This window comes from Nipponia nippon, unplaced genomic scaffold, assembly GCF_047370975.1.
Source record: "Nipponia nippon isolate SJK-2023a ecotype South Korea unplaced genomic scaffold, ASM4737097v1 scaffold_8, whole genome shotgun sequence".
Taxonomy (NCBI): domain Eukaryota; kingdom Metazoa; phylum Chordata; class Aves; order Pelecaniformes; family Threskiornithidae; genus Nipponia; species Nipponia nippon.
Window position 1 is genome coordinate 31,741,470 of NW_028262402.1, and position 19,834 is coordinate 31,761,303.

General features: G+C 45.6%; 1 protein-coding gene across 1 annotated transcript; it reads right to left on the minus strand.

Moving 5' to 3' along the window:
* Positions 1-11,764: 11,764 nt before the first annotated feature.
* On the minus strand, positions 11,765-17,117 carry CTSL (cathepsin L). Its single transcript, XM_087742409.1, has 8 exons — positions 17,040-17,117; positions 16,426-16,561; positions 15,969-16,091; positions 15,732-15,887; positions 15,165-15,389; positions 13,452-13,620; positions 12,987-13,104; positions 11,765-12,174 (listed from the first exon to the last, which is right to left on the minus strand). Exons 2-8 carry the CDS (start codon positions 16,549-16,551, stop codon positions 12,075-12,077), a joined length of 1,017 nt encoding a protein of 338 aa, XP_087598535.1. The 5' UTR covers positions 16,552-16,561; positions 17,040-17,117; the 3' UTR covers positions 11,765-12,074.
* Positions 17,118-19,834: the final 2,717 nt, after the last annotated feature.

Here is a 19,834-nt window from a genome sequence, read left to right on the forward strand (position 1 = left end):
GGCCTGTATCAAGAATAGTGTGGCCAGCAGGACCAAGGAGGTGATAGTGCCCCTGTACTCGGCACTGGTGAGGCCGCACCTCGAGTACTGTGTTCAGTTTTGGGCCCCTCACTACAAGAAGGACATTGAGGTGCTGGAGCGTGTCCAGAGAAGGGCAACAAAGCTGGTGAAGGGTCTAGAGCACAAGTCTTAGGCAGAGCAGCTGAGGGAGCTGGGGTTGTTTAGTCTGGAGAAGAGGAGGGTGAGGGGAGACCTTATTGCTCTCTACAGCTCCCTGGAAGGAGGTTGTAGTGAGGTGGGGGTTTGTCTCTTCTCCCTAGTAACGAGTGATAGGATGAGAGGAAATGGCCTCAAGCTGCGCCAGGGGTGGTTTAGATTAGACATTAGGAGAAATTTCTTCCCCAAAAGGGTAGTCAGGCACTGGAACAGGCTGCCCAGGGAAGTGGTTGAGTCTCCATCCCTGGAGGTATTTAAAGGACGGGTAGACGTGGTGCTCAAGGACATGGTTTAGTGATGGACTTGGCAGTGCTAGGTTAACGGCTGGACTCGATGATCTTAAGGGTCTTTTCCAACCTGAATGATTCTATGATTCTATGATTCTATGTTAAGTGATAAGTGTGTGAAAACTGGGGTTTAGATCACTTTAAGTATTAGACATCCTACTGCCTTTATAACCCTCCTGTCTCATTATATGGATGTTTCTTTTGGTGACCATCTTGCCATAAGCAACTCCTACCCCATGTGCTCATTTTCACCCCTACTCCACACCCCCAGCCATGCTAGTACAAGACTTTATTAAGAACACTCTGTGAATTATGTTAGGACATAAATAGAAGTTAAAAATACTCCTGCCAAGAAATTCTAATGGTTATTTTTAAACTTACAACTCTGTTCTATTATTCACAAAGAAGAGGCAGGCTGAATAAAGGCAGACATAAAATTATACAGAACAGGTATTTACGATTAAGTATTGTTATCCCAAGGGTGAGGATGTGATTTCAGTACTGCTTCAGGTATCAAAGCACTCTTTCTGCAGGTCTTTATCCGGCACTCTTTAAAGCTGTAACAGTGACAACTGCCCAGGATCAGCAAGTACAGTATGTACTTGTTTATTCAGTTCCTCATCATGTGCTCTCCGAGTCTGTGCTATCAACAGCGAAACACAAGCAATACTTAAATCCTGGAGAATGAACGGGAAGCAGAAAAAACGGTGAGGGTTTAGGTAATAGCCAACTTTATACTGGAGAATGCAATTGTGCACTCCAGCTATGAAGACAGTAAATCAGTTTTCCTGCAGATAAAATATGCACAGAGTGTATGTGTGCATATGTATATATATATATATATGTTTATACATATATTTTATACATGCATAGTCACTCTCTCTCTCTCCCGCTATCTCCATATAAGAACACAAATAGTTGTTGATGTCACCAATTTGTTGAGAAACTCTATTGCATTTTTTTAAATTGGAAATCTATAAGTAAGCATAATTCGAGGCTAGTCTAGTAAGCTAACAATCTGCATCAGAAGAAAGATCGCTTGTAACCTGGTCCTGTTTCCAAGGGGCCAAGAGAGATGATTAAGGACTGAGTAAGAACAGGGACTTGGTACTCCCCAGTTTAACCACAGGGCCCCTAAAAGCAAGCACTTTTTAGGGACATGCTGGAAGAAAGTGTGCATTGCTGTGGGTATACAGATCCTAGTCACTAAGATGTGCGCTCCTGTGCTGGCAGTTAAACTATGTATATGCGTACTGCAATGTGCCAGTCATTCAGCGCCCTACTGCCAGCATAGCAGCAACTGAGTTGCCTTCATTTAAGTATGATTTCACAGCAAAATCTGCATACAATCCCAGCTGCTAGCCTTCCCATGATTTTTTTGTCCTTAGTTTGCACCAGAAGCACTTGTCAGTGGATGAGCTAGCACTGGGTTACCGATCTGACAAACAGCTGCAGTCTGGGTGGCTGTTGATGCTTACATGGTAACACTCACAGCTTGTGGGCTGCCGGCTGGCTGGCATCTACGAAGAGATCAGTATCTTCCCTGTATAAACAACCCACGCAAATCTCAAACGCAGATTAAGAAAGCAGCGACTTCCTTCAGTGTGAACTGTGGATTTTCTTTGCCGGAGTCCCACTTTGACCTACTGCACCTACACTGTTTTCCTAAGTACTGACATGTTCTCTGCTACCTCTAGCACAACCCTGCGATCAGACTGCTCTACAGAGTCCTCCTTCAACCCGCAGGAAGGAGTTTAAAGTTTCCCTTCCCAGTGCAACACCAGTTCAGACCATTTCTCCAGAGCTCTCTGACACAAACCGCAGGGTGTCTGTGGTGGGGGATCACCACCTACGAAGCCCTTGTGATACTGAGCCGCAGCTTCCCTTCGTGGCCAGCTGCCAGGGTGCCTGAGGGCATCCAGACAGCTGAGAAAATGAGATGTAGGGTTTTTTTGTTTTTTTTTTTAAGAGTCCAGAGACCGTATTTAGTGGTTGGAGCGGTGAGAAAGGGGAAGCACCATGAGCTGCCATCAACACAAGCTGGCATGGACCAGTGCTCATCACGGAGGTGCTCTGACTCTGCCTGCGCTTACAGAAGAAGGTGACGCCTGATATTATTCCTCAGATACTCATCAGCATGATACAAAATTGAAAATACGTGGAAACATCCAGTACATGAAGGAGCAGATATGCGTTTAAATATTAGTTCACACGTGTGCCTTTATATCAGTATTTAATGGTTTCTTGACATAAAATTTTATGTAAACCAATGCCGGTTTGATTTTCGATTACTTTTGGAGGAGGATGTGGAAAGGGAAGTATACTAGTTGTATTATACCAGGTACATAACAAACTGACTGTTCTTAAAGCGCTGGTTTCTGACTTCTTGCCAACCGTAATTTTTATTTCCAGTTTCAGGGCACCTTCGCACCTATTTCAGAAGTAAAACACAAGCAATCTATCTAAACCTGGTGGTATCCAATAACACAAGAAAACACAGAAACCCCATCAGTCTCTAATAAATGAGCAGCTGTTCGCCAATTACTTGGACTGGAAATTAAGTTAGTCTGAACAGCCAGCCGCAGAGAGTCGGCCTTGTGACTGCAAGCACGAGATGGGGAATGAAAGAAAGGCTGGGGCTGGCAGGCTTCCCACCGGCCTGACGGCGCCCAGCCTGCCCGTGCTGCTGCTGCCCAGCCAGCCCAGCGCTCAGGGAGCTGGCCCCCAGCCCTCTGCCACGGGAGCTCACCCTTCCCCAAGAAAGCAAGGCGGCTGAAATGGTGATGCTGTTTGAAATACTGGATCAAATGTGTCTCTGAGCGTTTGTATCAAAAGCCGGTACTTTATTCTGTTTTCCATGAAACGTACACGCATGACTTTTGTTTCTTTTTAATAAAGCCAACTGATATTTCTGGAAAAATCAGGGAAGACTTTTCTTCATTTATAAAATGGAAGCAGTACTTAATTACAGACAGAGAAAAAGAAAGAGCTTTTAATTTACATAGATTATTTCATAGATTTACATAGATTATTCAGTTAGGCTCATTGTGAGAAAAGGGCGGTTGGTACCTATGGAACAGAAGAGAGGGATTAACAAGAGGAAAGACAATAAAATCATTAACTCCTGCAAGACTGCAAAGATAAAAGTATCTATTTTCCACAGATATCCAAGGCCCAAATGTGGGTAAAGCAGGGAACAAAATGAACACAGAGACAGAGGATCTGCCCACAAACAGCCACCCAGAGGCACAGGACTCAGAAGTTTTGAGGAGAGAGTCCCCACCATTCAGGCTGCATGTCATCATGGGCAATAACCCACAAACCCCCCTGCCTTGCTACTGAAAACACTTTCAGGTTTTGTTCCTAGATTTCTGCAAATACAGATGTGGTTTCAGAAAACAGAAAAATAAAAACCTCAAACCAAGCATGTGATCTGATTGCACTGAACTGATTTTAATAGTTCACGGAGGCAAGTGACAGATAGGTTTTCCCACTGAGATCCCTGGAAGGGGGTTGCCCTCACCCAGTGCAGTGATTTGCATCATGGTTTTTCAGGATCCCACTCATCAGGAGCCGAACAGGTTTCTGGTAGCAGTTTTTGCAGTTCCAGCTGTTACAATCAACGAAGGGAGTTCGGTGAGCCAGCTTGCAGAGGGTGTTGGCTACGCACTCACACTCCACTCAGCACATCGATAAACGGGGGTTGGCCTAAGCGTTCTTGTCAGCTGTTGAGCAGATCACCCGGTGAATATTTTATCACTTTTGAAGAGATGCCTCCACGGAGGAGGCAATACACCCGCTCAATTACCTGCTCAGCTGCGCTCGGACTGAATGTGCCAGGCCAGCCTAATCCCAGCCCGGGGCACGACCGTTCCTGGTGTCACATCAATTCAGCGTTACGCTCACATGCACTGTCAGCACATGTCCGGGAAAGAAAGAAGTCAACTTCTCCCCACGCCCAGCCGCTGCAGCACCGGCCACAGCACCAGCCTCGTGACCACGTGCTGCAAAAAGCGTAACGCTGAGAGACCGGCGTGCCCGGCGCTTACTTACCGGGTGAGACACTATCTGTGATTTACCCTTTTGATTGCCTGGTTTCCTGTTTTGTTCCTGCATGGACAATTTTCTCCCTCTTTTAACAACCCGGTGTGATTTATTATTCCGGCAGAGAAAGAGAAAAGGGAGACTGCTCAAAGGAAAAGAAAGCAGGGAGGATAAGTGGAAGGGAAAGGGTCACACAGGCAAACGTAGATCTGAAATTTAAACTCAGCAGAATAAAAAGAACGGGGATGTTTACTTTTTAGCTCTGTTGAAGCTACAGCGGAAAAAACAGAGCCAAAGGAGCAGGCTGGCCTTCTCTCAGATGTGCACACACAGCTGCTAACCAGCTGCACGGCTGCTGGCAGGCGGCCTCACTGCTTTCAGGCTTTTTTTTCTCTCCCACTCCTCAGCTGTGTTTCAGTTTAGATTAAAAACTTGGTGGGGAGGGAGGTACTCTTGCTTTTTCCAGAGCACCTAACAAAATGGGACTATAAAGTTTGTTGAAATATCTGGAAATACTGCAACTGAAGTAACACTTCATAATAATTCCTGATGGGCTTCCTATGACCACAAGTTTGCTTCTGAAATGCTCTATTATATTGTGAGAGAAATGTGATAAAACCTCATAACAGCACTGAATCAGAAAACACAAGTCCCCTCCGATTCTTCCTGTGACTAGCGAGCAACTAATAGCAAAATGGCAGCAGTATTTCTTCTTAACCTTTGCACAAGGCATTGTAATTTCGATATAAACACAGAAGTTTCTTTTAACTACAGGAGAGTATTGTCATAAATCTCCAAAAGCCAATCACAGCTGATGTTTTCAGTATATATTTCCTATTCCCCAAAAAACCCTGCTGTCAGCCAGTGCGTCGTGCTTGAATTGCAATACTAGTGGCTGAGCAGAAGGAATGCGAAGAGGGCTATTGAGAAGGACTTGTATTCACAACTCTTGCATTGCTGTGCTATTATGGTAAAAGATTGTGGTATGTGCTTGGCCATTGCATATCTAGCAAAACTTGGCACCTGCATATGCAGCAATGAACTGTTCAAAGAACTCTGTGGGCAGCTCTACATAGGTTTTTTCTGTGGCTGGTTACCAGCCTCATAAACTGATATATTACAGAGATACATTTAGAGATATACTTCATTTGTAAGTGGGAAAAATCACCTGTGACTCAGCAGCTCTGAAGCTACCTTCATTTCATTTGACTTTCGGATTTTAAGCAAAAGCATGTGTTCCAAGACACGTGCTGCAGCCTCGGGGAGTTCTCAACATGCCGTTTCAGCATCAACTTCCCAGACACCCCAAGCCGGTGTGAATGTCTAACAGCCTAGCATTTATTTTAAACAGTTTTATGACACTGCATGCATGCTGTGCAGGAAGCTTTCACTAGTAATTAAAAAAAAAAATCAACTTAATCATTAAAACCAGAACTTAGAATATTTCCACTGTGGTTCCTGAGATTGCATTTTTCCCTAGTAGACACACAAAGTAATAGCTGTAATAGCTTCAGAGGGCCCTTGGTGGCACCCCAGGAGAGCACACCTAAATCACTCTCACCCCGGAGGAACACACATTAACATAGACAAAGAACTCTGAAACACAAAGTTAATTGCAGATGAAGGTCCAAAGTGGATCAGATGTCACTAAGCTTATGGACAGCCCTCACCAGGCTGGAAAATCATCTCCTCCTTGCTCAGATCTCAGCCCAACCACCGTCTTTCCCTCCAGGCTCTCACAAAGTCAGCCTACCCGGAACCATCTTCTGAAGGTGGCTGGGGAGGGGAACCAGTCACTCTCTGACGTTGCTCTGTCTGACCACTTATTCCCAAGCCAGAAGGACTGCAGAAAGTCAGGTACCAGGTATCAGAGCTGCAGCACCACATCTGACAACACACATCGATATTTCTAAAACATGTGTTTCCTAACATCACTTTATTGGGAAAGGCTATTAGGCTATTAGGTTTCACTCAGAAGTAGGTTTTGGATCTCCTGGAGGTGATGAGAACTGTAAGTGAACGAAACAAGGAAGAAGCATTTTAAAAAGAACCCAATATGTATTTTATAAATGCCTGTCTTCATGGTTTCCTTGCCCCGTTACTCACAAGGGTTGGTGGTAGCTCTTCAACAGACATTATCATGATGAAAACAAAAACTGCTGCAGAAATCAAATTTTAAGACCACCAGAAAATAAATCGTCATGCAACTTAGTATGAAAAAAAGAAATAAAGCACAGTCATGTTCCCTGTGAACACAAGTGAAGGTGGCTTCTTCTGAGGCCTCTAATGGATCTAAACTAATCAATCCATGGATCAGGTCTCCACCATGTGGCCAACCCTCCTCTTCCTCCTCCAAGTGAAGTTTCAGGTTGGGCTTCCTTGTCTGTTTTCAGATGAGCCTTATCGAATGTCATTTAGGTTCTGTTTTGTGAACTGAATCTTTGTGAATGAAATTTTGTGTCAATTATGTCCTTTCTCCCAAATGCTTTAGGTGCCCCTGCACTTACCTGAAATTTCACTAATGATTTGATAAAGCCCTGATTACAGAATGAGAGAAAACATCCCCATTAGTGATTTTACCTGGAACAATTTTTTCTTCAAAACAGTATATTACTTAAGTCTTAGCATTTCCTGCTATGACTTCCCGACAAAAAGAGTGAAGGGTATTGGGACAGATTGCAATTAAAAATGGGCTCCCAATCTGTGCTATACCTTAATAAAGTGCAAAGAGAGCTAGAAAGCAGAAGCACCATCTTACATTATCACAGCCATCAGGGTACGCTCAATTCCTTGGTTTATAGACAGAAATTGCAGTTAATCTCTAATATGTAAAAATGATTAATTAGTATTAAGCTTAAGAGATACATGGCAGGATTTTTTATTTCATCAAGGAGATTAATTAAAGAGCAAATACTGATGCATAACTGATGTTCAGAAGCTACAGTTTTTGTCTTCTTGTTTTTTTGAAGTGGATATTCCCATTTTCCTATACCTCCAGTTTCCTCAGAATGATGTTTGCCAAGTACCCTTATGCAGAGCACCAGTTAATCATCCACTGTAGTAAAACTTCACTGACACAGCTCATCATGTTTGCTTCCCTGTAAGGTTTCAACAGTGTGACATAACAAATATTTTGTCACTGTAGCTCTTCAAAATATTTTGAAAATTACTTTCCTGCATGGATTGTGTAGGGGGATAATAAGCTTATTTATTCCACTGTTAATGTTTGGAAATTGATTTAACATTAGCAAAGATGAAAAACAACACATATTAAAAAAAACCCAAAATTCCATTCTACTTAGCAGTCACAGATGAGAAAATTAGTTTTTAAAGGGAAAAGAAATAGTTTCCTACATGACAGTTAAATTAATTTCTCACTGGAGTTTAAAGGAGAAGCCCTTCATATGTAAGTGGAATCATTTCTGTTCATGGTTTTCCTTGCCTCGGGAGTACTTGTCTTTAGAAACTCATGGCCAACTACTGATAAACACAGTCATTCACCAGGCAGATCGGAGAAACTGTTATTCTGATGAGATGTTTAGGACAAGCACAGTCTATCTAAGAAGCACCAGCACACAGAAACCAAATACAAAACTTTTTTTCTTCCAAAATACAAATAAAACAGTTCATTTTCACAATGAAGATGAAAGCAAGCAATGACTACAGAGCTTTATCACTGTACAGAACTGCCATGTACCATGCATGTAATGTAGTGCCCAAATCACTTACTTAGGTATGCATAAGACCCCATTAACAACAATAGTAGCTGTAATTCAGACAGGGCCTAAACAGGGCAGTCTAGATAGGACGTTTTACTGATAATACATGTGCACTAGTATCTTTAAAAATAATACATCTTGTAATAAATGCAACTTCAGCTATCAGCAGGAACATAAAACCAAAGAAAACCTGGGAAAAAAAAAAAAAAAGTACTGGAACACAGTCATGAAGAGCTTTAATTACCCATAGCTTTTCTGGGAACAACCCTGGAGCTTTCTGTGTGTGCATGCATAATGTGCATTCGCTGTATCTTGGGAAAGGAACAACTTTGAAGAGAGATGACACTTTCCCAAACAGGACATATACCATTATGGAATCATTTGCTACTTTATAATAGTACTTAGAATCACAGAATCACAGAATGGTTTGGGTTGGAAGTGACCTTAAAGATCATCTGGTTCCAACCCCCCTGCCATGGGCAGAGACACCTTCCACTAGACCAGGTTGCTCAAAGCCCCGTCCAACCTGGCCTTGAACACTTCCAGGGAGGGGGCATCCATAACTTCTCTGGGCAACCTGTGCCAGTGCCTCACCGCCCTCACAGCGAAGAATTTCTTCCTTCTATCTAATCTAAATCTACCCTCTTTTGGTTTAAAGCCATTACTTGTTCTGTCACTATGCTCCCTTGTAAAAAGTCTGTTCCCATCTTTCTTATAAGCCCCCTTTAAGTATTGAAAAGCTGCAATAAGGTGTCCCTGGAGCCTTCTCTTCTCCAGGCTGAACAACCCCAGCTCTTTCAGCCTGTCCTCATAGGAGAGGTGCTCCAGCCCCCTGGTCATCTTTGTGGCTCTCCTCTGGACCTGCTCCAACAGGTCCATGTCCTTCTTATGTTGGGGGCCTCAGAGCCGGACACAGTACTCCAGGTGGGGTCTCACAAGAGCAGAGTATAGGGGCAGAATCCCCTCCCTCGACCTGCTGGCCACGCTTCTTTTGATGCAGCCCAGGATACGGTTGGCTTTCTGGACTGCAAGTGCACATTGCTGGGTCATGTTGAACTTCTCATCAACCAACACCCCCAAGTCCTTCTCCTCAGGGCTGCTCTCTATCCATTCTCTGCCCAGCCTGTATTTGTGCTTGGAATTGCCCTGACCCATATGCAGGACCTTGCACTTGGCCTTGCTGAACTTCATGAGGTTCGCATGGGCCCACCTCTCCAGCCTGTCACAAGGTCCCTCTGGATGGCATCCCTGCCCTCCAGTGTGTCGACCACACCACACAGCTTGGTGTCATTGGCAAACTTGCTGAGGGTGCACTCAGCACTCAGCTCTACAGAAGATAGGGCCACTGCAGTGGAATCACAAAACCAGATTTAATGTAATTCTTGAAATGTAACAGGTTTTAAATTTCTACCAGTGTGCCTAACTGCAACTTGTGCAAAATGTTAATGTTCACAGTGTCATGTAAGGCACTTCTGGGTGAAGCTGTTACTTCAGAAGAGTGTGTAAATATTGAGTTATCTGCATGACCTGACTTACCCTGTCCCCTTCTTGATTATTCCACTTATAATAGAGGATGTTCAGCCAGAACAGTCAGCAAGTTTTAATGCATACAAATAGCTGCATTATCACATTTTATTTTTAAAAAGTCAGAGGCTGATGCCTCTTTTGTGAGCTACATTCCCATTCATGTGCATATGCTTTGGAAAGTTATTTCCTTTTCATTTCCCATCTGTTCATCAGTTTTCCCAGCAACTTTTATTAACCTTGACCTTTGTAACCAAACACCTTTCCCTGCTGCCCATTTTTTGCAGCAGTTCAAGTCCTAGCAGGCTTTGTACTGGTCTCACCCTGCACTGGATACTCTCACTGTCCTGTTTTAATCAATCTAGAAAACAAGTTAACACCTTAAGTGCTACTAAGCTCACAGTAATGCCAGTTTCCAGGATTCAAAGGTGTTTAGAGAGACAGGCCTCTGTCCACGCCCAGTTCTGGGGCAGCAAGAATGAAAAGCAGCTACTGCATAAGGAGTTTACACAGTCACTTCCCTGGCAGCACTTTGATGCTGCCTCCCATTTTGAACGCACAGACCACTGCCTTTAGAGGACCACCAGTTGAGCTCAACATTGATTTCCTCCATAGCTTCCGCCAAGCAGTGTAGATGCTCTCCATAACAGGCTTAGCAAGTCAGCTTAATAGCTAAATTCTAACCGGTATTTCTGCTCTGTGGCTTGTTAAATAGCCACTAGGATGAGGGAGGCTCTTCCTTTTAAAAAAGAAGTTTGCAGGGAGATTCAGGTTGAAAGAATTCATCTATAAACAGCATCTATAGACAGCCAGTCTCACAACTGAACAGTAGTTAAGTTTTGATTATTCTAGATGCCTCATCTTGTTTTTCTTTCAAAAAGTGTTTATGAAATGCAAGCTTAAGACTTACTTTATCTACAAGGAAATTCAGCTTCTGTAACTTGCAGTCCAAGTGTTCTCTTGTGTGCATCACCATCAGACTCAGGAAAGACACTGTGCATAAAAACCTACGGGTCCATAAACTCTGAACCAGTGCTAGTGAAGCTGCAGAACTTGCCTCTTTCCCCACCAGCCCAAATGCAAGAGGGGGTGAGTCAGCACCCAGGGAACAAGGCAAGTCTTCCCTCCCAGCTATCTTTGGTATTACCAATTCATGCTCCTCTGCAGAAAGTACTGGTACCCAAAACACATCTAAACAACAGCATATTAACAGCTAGTAATCGTGTTTCAGCAGCACAGATACCTGTGGAGGAGAAGTCCTCTCAGAAGAGGAGGTACAGGGCACAGTAAAGTCAGCCATCGACTATCCAGGGATTAACAGAGTGGCCCAACTTCACTTTCCATCAGAACAGCATTCTTTCCCCCCCCCCCGCCAACCTTCCCCAGCCAAAGCTGGTACAAGAGGGAAGATAGTATTAAGTGTACATGTATCTCAAGGAACAAGCTTTCTCTTTTAACAGCCCAGGTGCTTCAGGTGTTCCTGCTAGATCCTATAATGCTGAAAAGGAGACAACTGCTCTAACTATGTAAGTGTGGTAGTTTGAGGTGCCATAAGAAAACACTCATGGTATTAAACCTAAGTGGAGATCAGATGCTACATGCCAGACAGGAGAAGACTGAAGATCTTTGCTGGGAGTACGAAGAACTAGAGATGGTATTGCCTCTGGGTCACAGGGCTAAGCCAAAGGTCACTTACAGACATGTTCTGGCAAGGAAGTAGCTTCAAAGAATAAGGGTCAGATTTTCAGTCACTTCTACTTTAATTGAAAAAGACATCTTTCCAGTTCATGTTTTAAGTAAGTGGTGTCACAAATACTACACTCCATTTTATAACAGCTGTTAGCCATTCCCAGATAGGGTTGCATTTTAGTAACTGATGAAAAGAGGCATATGTATAGGCTTCAGTAATCTAATTTAGGATGCCTATTTGATAGAAGTCCCAAGTGGAAAAAAAACACAGACCAAAAAGGCAAGTCATCTGTACACACTGGAATTTAAGTGTTTATTTAAAAAGTAAACATTTAGGTACATTGCAATTTAAAAAAAAAATAAAGAAGAATCTATTAGATTAAGCAGTCAAAAGCCAGCAATATTACAAGCTGTTTACATACCAACATTTACATTAATTTAAAACAAGTGGCATGTCACCAACATGTAAAACATACTTCAAAAGTTTAAAAAAATCAAGTTGACTTTTGAAGGATACAAGTCTACCACATGTGTGAACATGGGTTTGGTCACTCAGTATAAAACCCCGCTTGCACTGAAATGTTCAGTCTTCAAATTATACAAGTGGATAGCTAGCAGCTGTTGCTATTCCACAGTGGTTCTTCCTGTCCTTGGCCATGTAGATATATCCTTTGTCACCCCACTTCTCACCCCAGCTGAAAACAGAAGTAAAGGATTTGTTTTCATATTCAGAAGAGACTTATTTACCCCCCAATAAGTGTTTAAACTGAAACTGCTGCCTTCCACATTTGTGGAGAAAAATCAAGACAGCTGCAGCCAAACTGAAGTGCTTTCCAGCAATTAAATGCATGTTACAGAAAAGGCACCCCAAGCTCACAGGAAATAAAGGGTGCAGCCCTCCTCTCACTAGATGGAGACCTTGATGTGCAATCCTGGATTATGGGTGCCTGAAGCTCAGACACTGCTCCTAGCCAACTTTAAGGTAGGACCAAGAGTACAAGCAGCATTTGAGGGTGGTGCCCCAGTAATGCTGAGAAAATGAGACAAGCTCATGTGATGTGCCCTTTGGCATTGATTTACTACTTTCCCTCCAACCTAGGAGGTAACACCATCTTTAAAGTTCAAGCATTATCCTGTTTCACACAACTGAGTGGCACTGTGCTTCCAAAAAAATCCATTACACCCCCACAACCTAGCTTCCTCCTGCTCCCCTCTGCTCCACCACTTTAATATCTACTAGCTTCACGGGGTGTTCCAGTACTGAGCTCCCCTGAATTAACTGAAAAAGCAGAAGAATTAGTTTGCTGCTCTGGGCCTACTTTATTAGGCTGCCAGCAGCATGAACTGGGTTTAACTTTTGTCATACAATACAATCTGAGAACAGTCTCCAGATTTTCCACACACAGGTTTTAATTGCTGTTGCCTCCCCACCCCCCACTACAAGTGACAAACTACCTTCCCTTCTCCCCTTTCCCCAAAGCATACAAGGCACAGAGAGAGAACTTACCTGTTCTTAACAATCCAGTATTTCTTCCCATCTACATCTTCCCCCTCAAAGCCATAACCTACAACCAGAACACCATGGTCCAGGTCTTCGCTGCTGCAGTCTGGTTCATAGTAGACACCTGCAGAGGCATAAGCTCACATGTGAACAAGCTCATCTGCAGGAAACCCTTCTCTCTCACCAGAAGCTTTGTGTATTTCAAATTAAATGTTGCACAGCTGCTTGAGAGTCAGAGGAAGGAGTCATAAGTGAAGCGTATCATGGCAGAAACCAAGGGACAAGTACACACATATGCAAGAGAAGTACAAACTGTGGAGAACCTGGACTAGAATTAAAAGGACTCCTGATTATGTCCTATGTCACAAGACCATAGTTGGTTTTTTTTTCACCTATTAAACTGAAGGGTAATGAATACTGAATATTCAAAAAAAAAATTTCTCTGCATGCAAGTTGCTAACAAATGCCCACCTGACTGATAGAACTGGAATGAAGAGTGGCCTGCATCAATAGCAACAGACACTGGACCCACAGCTGCTACTGCTTTCATGAGAGCTCTTTCATGTCCTTGAGGGATGTCAACAAAGCCAGTGTCATTAGCAGCATTGTACTCTGCCCTGTAGCGACAGTCTTCATCATCCTAAATAAAAAAAGCCCTAGTTGTTACATAGTTCTCCACTTAACACAGAGGTGAGCACAGGAACTACCAGACATTCTGTGACTTTGCTGCCTTGAAAACAAAGGACTGCAGAGGACCCAATTGCTTCAGCAGTGTTTTGAAAGAAGAACAGAGGGAGAACACAGAACCTGCTTTTGCGTTTCTCAAAGGTACAGAAAAAGCAAAGGACAGTAAGACCCAAAACAAAAGCTTTACCGGGATGCAAAGGACCATCACATCCTGGAACCCTGCCTTCTTTGGTGGGCAGAACAAATCTTTTTCAGGGAGGAAAGAAGCCTAGAGTGCATTAATGGGCAATGGAAGAGAGCCAAATATTCATTAATTACAAAGCAATCCAGAAACTCCTCATTGAGCAAGCACTTAAAATCCACAATTTTAATGTCACAGTTTGAAAAACTGTACAGAATGATTTGGAAGTTAGTCATTTGTATTATATGACATTACATACAGCATTTATGTATTTTGTGCTTCTTCACATTATCTTTTTTTACAGTGAAGCCTGAACTGTTGGTGACACAGGCATTTACCTCAGGACACAGGCCTAGTTTGGAAGTCAGGCCATATGAAACAGATTGAAGAACATCCCTCCCATGCCTGTGTAGTAAGACTAGTACTTAAGTTGCCTCCCCCCAGCTAAAGGAACAAAGAGTACACCTCAGTTGCTTACTTTTTGTACTCAGCAAGTTATGCACTTCGTATAACCAAGAGGGATCTCTGGAAGAGCCAAGATTAGGAAAAAATTGAGATTACAGGGATGCAGGTAAACAGGAACCCAAATCCAAAGGCTTCTATGTTGCTCACAACAAATAGCATTGCTATTGCACAAACATAAGTCATACACAAACATAGTCAACACAAAATAAGCTGCAAGGAAAGATACTCTATAGTGAGCAGCACTCCAAGTGGTGAAAAGCCCAAACCATGGGCTCTCAAAGCGATACCAAAATTTACTACTGCTCTTTTGTCCTCTTGTGTCTGTTTAACTTTTGGTAGATCTTTAGAGTTATTTTAGAAGTCTGCCCATTCTCTGCACTTATGCAGATTTAGTCCAGAAGTAGAACTGAAGGCTCTGCCAACCACTATCGTTAACAAACAAATCACACCAGCTGCAAGAATTAGTGGATCTATAGGTAGCAAGCCCATAATATGTTATGGGAAGCTGAACTGCACCCCTAGACTAAGTAGCACTGTTGACAAGGGCTGGGTCCTGGTTTGGTGTGTCAACCAAGATAAGGCATGACATCTGATAGGAGGGCAGCAGTGAGGGGGAGGACTAAAAATATTGTTCTACTTTTTCCAACTAGTCTGGTATTTTGACCTCAAAGACCAGTGTAGTATGCACTTCCTACTGGGGCCAGCAGTCATCTTAGTTTTCTTAGGAAAGATGCAACAGGAAGAACAGATGTACAACAACATTCTCCTTTCTAGGTATGAGTTTCCCAACACACAGTTTAGCCATACAAAAGACATGACACCTGCAATAGAAGTTCAGCTATTACACTCACCTTTGCAGTGTATGGGTAGGATTCCTCTGAATCAATTCCCCCATTATCCTGCACATACTGGAAAGCCTGGTCCATGAGACCACCATTGCAGCCTTGATTCCCTTCAGGGCGAGAGCAGTCCACCAGATTCTGTTCACTGAGTGAAACAAGTTTGCCAGTTTTTCTGAAGTGCTGCCCTTCAAGAGCTCCCGTTGTGCTGAAAGCCCAGCAAGAGCCACACTGGCCCTGAAGCAAGAAATGAAGTCACAAGTTACAAATCCGGACTGATTAGGCAATTACAGTTCCCATACCACTGACCTAAACATGAAAAACAAAAGCCGCAAGACCAACTTCAGTTTCACACGCCTAACATGTACAAGTGAAGATGCTACAGCCTTTTCAGTTCTTAGACATTTAGTACAGAACTCCTAAAGGGGTACAACAATTTTATCAAAATGGCACTTAATTTAGTAAGCTTGCACTAGGCTTCATTAAACAAGTCCACAGTGTTTTTTCCTCTATGGAAGCAGAGGTAGTGTTCAGGAAACTGGACCTACAGCTGGTTAAAAATCCACCACGACAGAATACCTGGTCTTTAACTGGAGTTACATATCCCTTCTCTCTCCAGTCTACTGATCGTGGCGCTTCCAGGAAGCTGGGCTCAAGGAACTGGGATCCTCTGTACTTCCTTTCTGACTTCTTGTGTGCATAGCCATTCATCAGCTGCCTGAACTCCTCAGTTGTCTGAAGAAAATTCAAGACATGCAGTCACCGTCTATTACACACCACCATTTAGAACTGTATGTTTCACACCTCTATACATACCATGTCACCGAACTGATTCATCCCCAATTTGTAGCTGTGTTTTCCTAATGTGTGATCCAGATTATGGAGTTCAATCATTTTCAGATTCTTCTCCCACACCACTCTCCTCCAGCTTTCCTCTCTCTGAGGGGCCAGAAAACAACATACTTCAAGGAGGCAGCTCAAACAAAGTTCACCTGCACGACAACGTGCTTTGTTACAGCTTGTATACTCGGGCAAATGTAGACCACTCGAATGGGAAGGCTGAATGCTGTTTAAGAGACGGTCTTTTTGCCACCCTCTTAACAAAAACAGGAGTACGGCACAGCTGAGCCGCTGCCCAAACGCGGGGAAGTGACCCAGGAGGAGAGGGATCATCCTTCCCAAGCGCAGGCCACAGGCAGCCTCGCTGGAAGGCAGACGTGACTCAGCTGGCAGGGCCCACCGAGCGCGTCTGCGGCGCTGAGGACGCGCTCACCTCATGGTAGTCCTTGTTGTGCCACGACTTCCACAGCTGCCAGTGGCCGTCCAGGTCGGGGTCGACTCTCGGGGCGCCGAAGGCCAGGCCCAGGCAGAGGCAGAGCGCGCCGAGGCACAGATTCATGCTGGCAGATCTGCCGGGAGCGGGGAACGGCGGTCGGACAGCGCAAGGCCCCGGCAAGCCGCCCTGGGCTTCAAAGCCCGGGGCGCGGAGGGGGCCACCAGCCCGCTTGCCGACGCGCCGCCTGCCCCCGCTCTCCCTCCCCAGCCGACCGCGCCCCCCCAACTCCTGCGGGGCGGCTGCCGGCCCCCGGCCCCGCCGAGCCCTTCCCAGAGGCCGCGTGAACCAACCCGGCCTCCGCCCGTCCCCCTCCCGGGAGCGGGGCCCTCGGCCGCGACTGTAAACAAGCCGGGGCGGCGGAGCCAGGACGCGGGGCGGCTGGCCGGCAGCCTCCCGGGGAAGCGGCCGGAATGGCGGCCCCTTCCCGGCGGGAGCCGCCCCGCCGCAGGACAAGGACGGAGCCGAGGCCCGCGGGCGCGCCGCGGGCGCGCCGCCCGCCCGCCCCCAGCCCGCACCCTGCCGCCTCGCAGCCCCCGCCCTGCCCCGCTCACCTCCCCTGACACCGCCGGCGCTCCTCCCGGCTCCCCGGCCCAGCCTAACTCGGCCCCCGCCGCCCCTCTTATACCCGCCGCGGCCGTGCCCGCCCCGCCGCGACGATTGGCGGCCGCGCCGGGCCTCGCCCCGCCGGGCCGCGCCTCCCGCCAGGGCCCGGGCCGCGGCCGAGGGCGGGGGTCTGCGCCGGGGCGGGAGGCCTCGCAGGGGCTGATCCCCGCCGGGGCTGATCCCCGCCGCGGCTGCCCGCGGTCACCCGGGGGGAGCCGGCCCCGCCGCCGGGCGACCGAAGCGGGGCAGCCCCCGTGGCCGGGAGGTCCTGAAGACGATGGCGGGCCGCCCTGGGGGCATCCGGCAGCGCCGCAGCCGTTACGTTGGGCAGTGTTTGTCTGCCTCTCTGTTCGGGTGCCGGCAGGCTGGAGAGGGTGGCAGCGCACTAAGCCGCTTGGAATTTAACCGAGGGAGGACTTAGAGCTGGCAACTGGCAGACTAAAGAAAAACAAAATCTGGAGAAAAAAGGCAGGAATGGCGAGGTGTTTGCAGCTGCCGACCAGACCCCGTACCCCCGTTCCCGCCGGTGGCTCTTGCTCGGTGGCGGCCGGCGAGGCGGTGCTGCGCCGGTGGCCTCCAGCCCCGGACCCCCCGCGGCCTGCCGGAGGCCGGGCGGGCGGGCGGCCGTGCCCCGGCACCCCGGGCCCCCTCGGAGGGGCGGCGGGCCACGCCGCAGCCAGCCCCTGCCCCGGGGGGCTGCTGCCATTGCGACCGCGCTGCAGGTGGTGTGAAACGGGGCAGGTAGGGCGGCTTCCCTGCTGCTGGCACCGGGCTCCTCGCAGGGAGGAGCATCTCCCGCCGGGCAGGGGCACGGCGGTTACACCCGTACGGGAACAATGTCCAGGAAGGTCCTTCTTACTCCCCTGTGGTTTAATAGCTGAAAACTACCTTTTCCTGCCTCGGGACCCAAGCCTGGTAAGAGTCAGGTATTTTACCAGCAGTGTGGCTAGTGTTTTTACGTGTAGCATCCAGTAATATCTACTGGAAAACACTGTGACACCGACAGGGATATTAAAAGATTTACACGTGGACTTGGTCCGCATCTCCCCAGGAGTAGACAGACTTTGATTTGTAACAGGGAGCTTGTCTCTAGTGGTAGAATAACTGCAAGAGCTATGCGAGCTTCTCCCTTAAACTCTTGTAAAGCCAGTGTTGCTGATGGCTTTAGCTTGAAAGCTTCAAAGCACGTATTTAGAGTAAAAAACAGGGTTTGTAGGCTGTTGCACAACAGCAAAAAGGAAGAAATCATATGATAACGTGCTTCTCCCTTTTTTGATGTCTTAAGACACACAGTGTGTCATTAAAACAAGCAATACATGTTTTCTTGCCCAGATTATCCCTGGAGCAGTCTTTGGCCCAAGGAAGACCCACAGAGCCAAATACATAAAGAGAAGATGGAGGGCTTGTCTTCTCAAAGTATCCATGCAAGTCTCTCACCACTGAACTAGTGTACTGATTCCACAAAAAATGCGTAAATACACCCAGGAATGGTGCTCCTCAATTAGTCAGTAATCATAAGCAAGCCTTGTAAAACCTTTGAGAAAATAAGATATTTTAAAACTGAACTACTTACTTAAGTGAAAGCTTGCATATGAACACTCAGGACTGATCTATCAGGATGGTTTATACATGTGCAGCCACATCACTTTGCACAGGAATGTAAAACGTGGAAAGGGCTTCTTCAAAATAGGACTGCAGCAAATGCACACTGGATGCATTACAATTTTTAGAAATTACTTGCTCATCATTTTAATAGTTACTTGCTTTGCAAAGCTGCGTTATCAAATTTCTAGTGGCCTTTGTGGCTGGAATTTCTGAAAGTTCTTGTTTTGCCTTAAGTTGTTATATGGCTACTGGCTGACTTACCGTGCAGACATCACGGAAACATCTTCTGAAAGCAAGAAAAAGAGTGTGACATACATGGCAACAATCAACGTTGCACACTTGCACAAATTAGAATAATTAATAGTGTGTGTAGGCTTGAAAAATTAAGCTAGGTATCCTTGTGCCTTCTGTTCAATCAGTTGTATTTCCAGTTGTCAAACAACAGTTCAAGACCAGCCTTTTCTAAGGAAAATTACCCATTTCCTTATTTGTAAAGGAAAATGAAAATGCATGCACTAGGACTATGTGTTGGTATCTTTCCAGCATGAAACTTTTCACTACCTAACCAATTCACATGTAAATACCTCATGAGATGAACTTCATATAGTTTGACTAACTCATAGTTAGGTTTTTGGTTTTTTTTTCAGTTGGGCGGGATTTGAAAAGTTTTTACTTAGCAGCTTTTTGCTGATATTTTCTGTGCAATGGGACTTCTGAGTCCTATTTATGTTAGCTTTGTTTCTGCAGTTGTGTCTGATATCAGCTGAGCACTGAAAGGCTACAGTTAAGTTCTCAATGAACTATGGACGAGGACGAGGGCAAGATATTTAGCTGGCATGACAGGAGGTAAGGTCAAAATTACAGAAGGTCTTGCACCATAAATCACATGTCTCCTGCTCTATAATGTGCCCTGAGATGCACCAAGACAAACCGATGCTTTTCCAGATAGTATGAGGTCCTGTCTCTTTGGTGAAGTTACCATGTAGTCAGCTAGCATGTGACACCACTGTGCTACCTTTCCTCATCAATACTCTCAGTGCACGTATGCACACACAAATGCCAGATACCATTTTTACTACAACAATAAGTTCACCCTACAAGTTTATTTAACTACCGTACATAGGGAAGCGTTAACTGA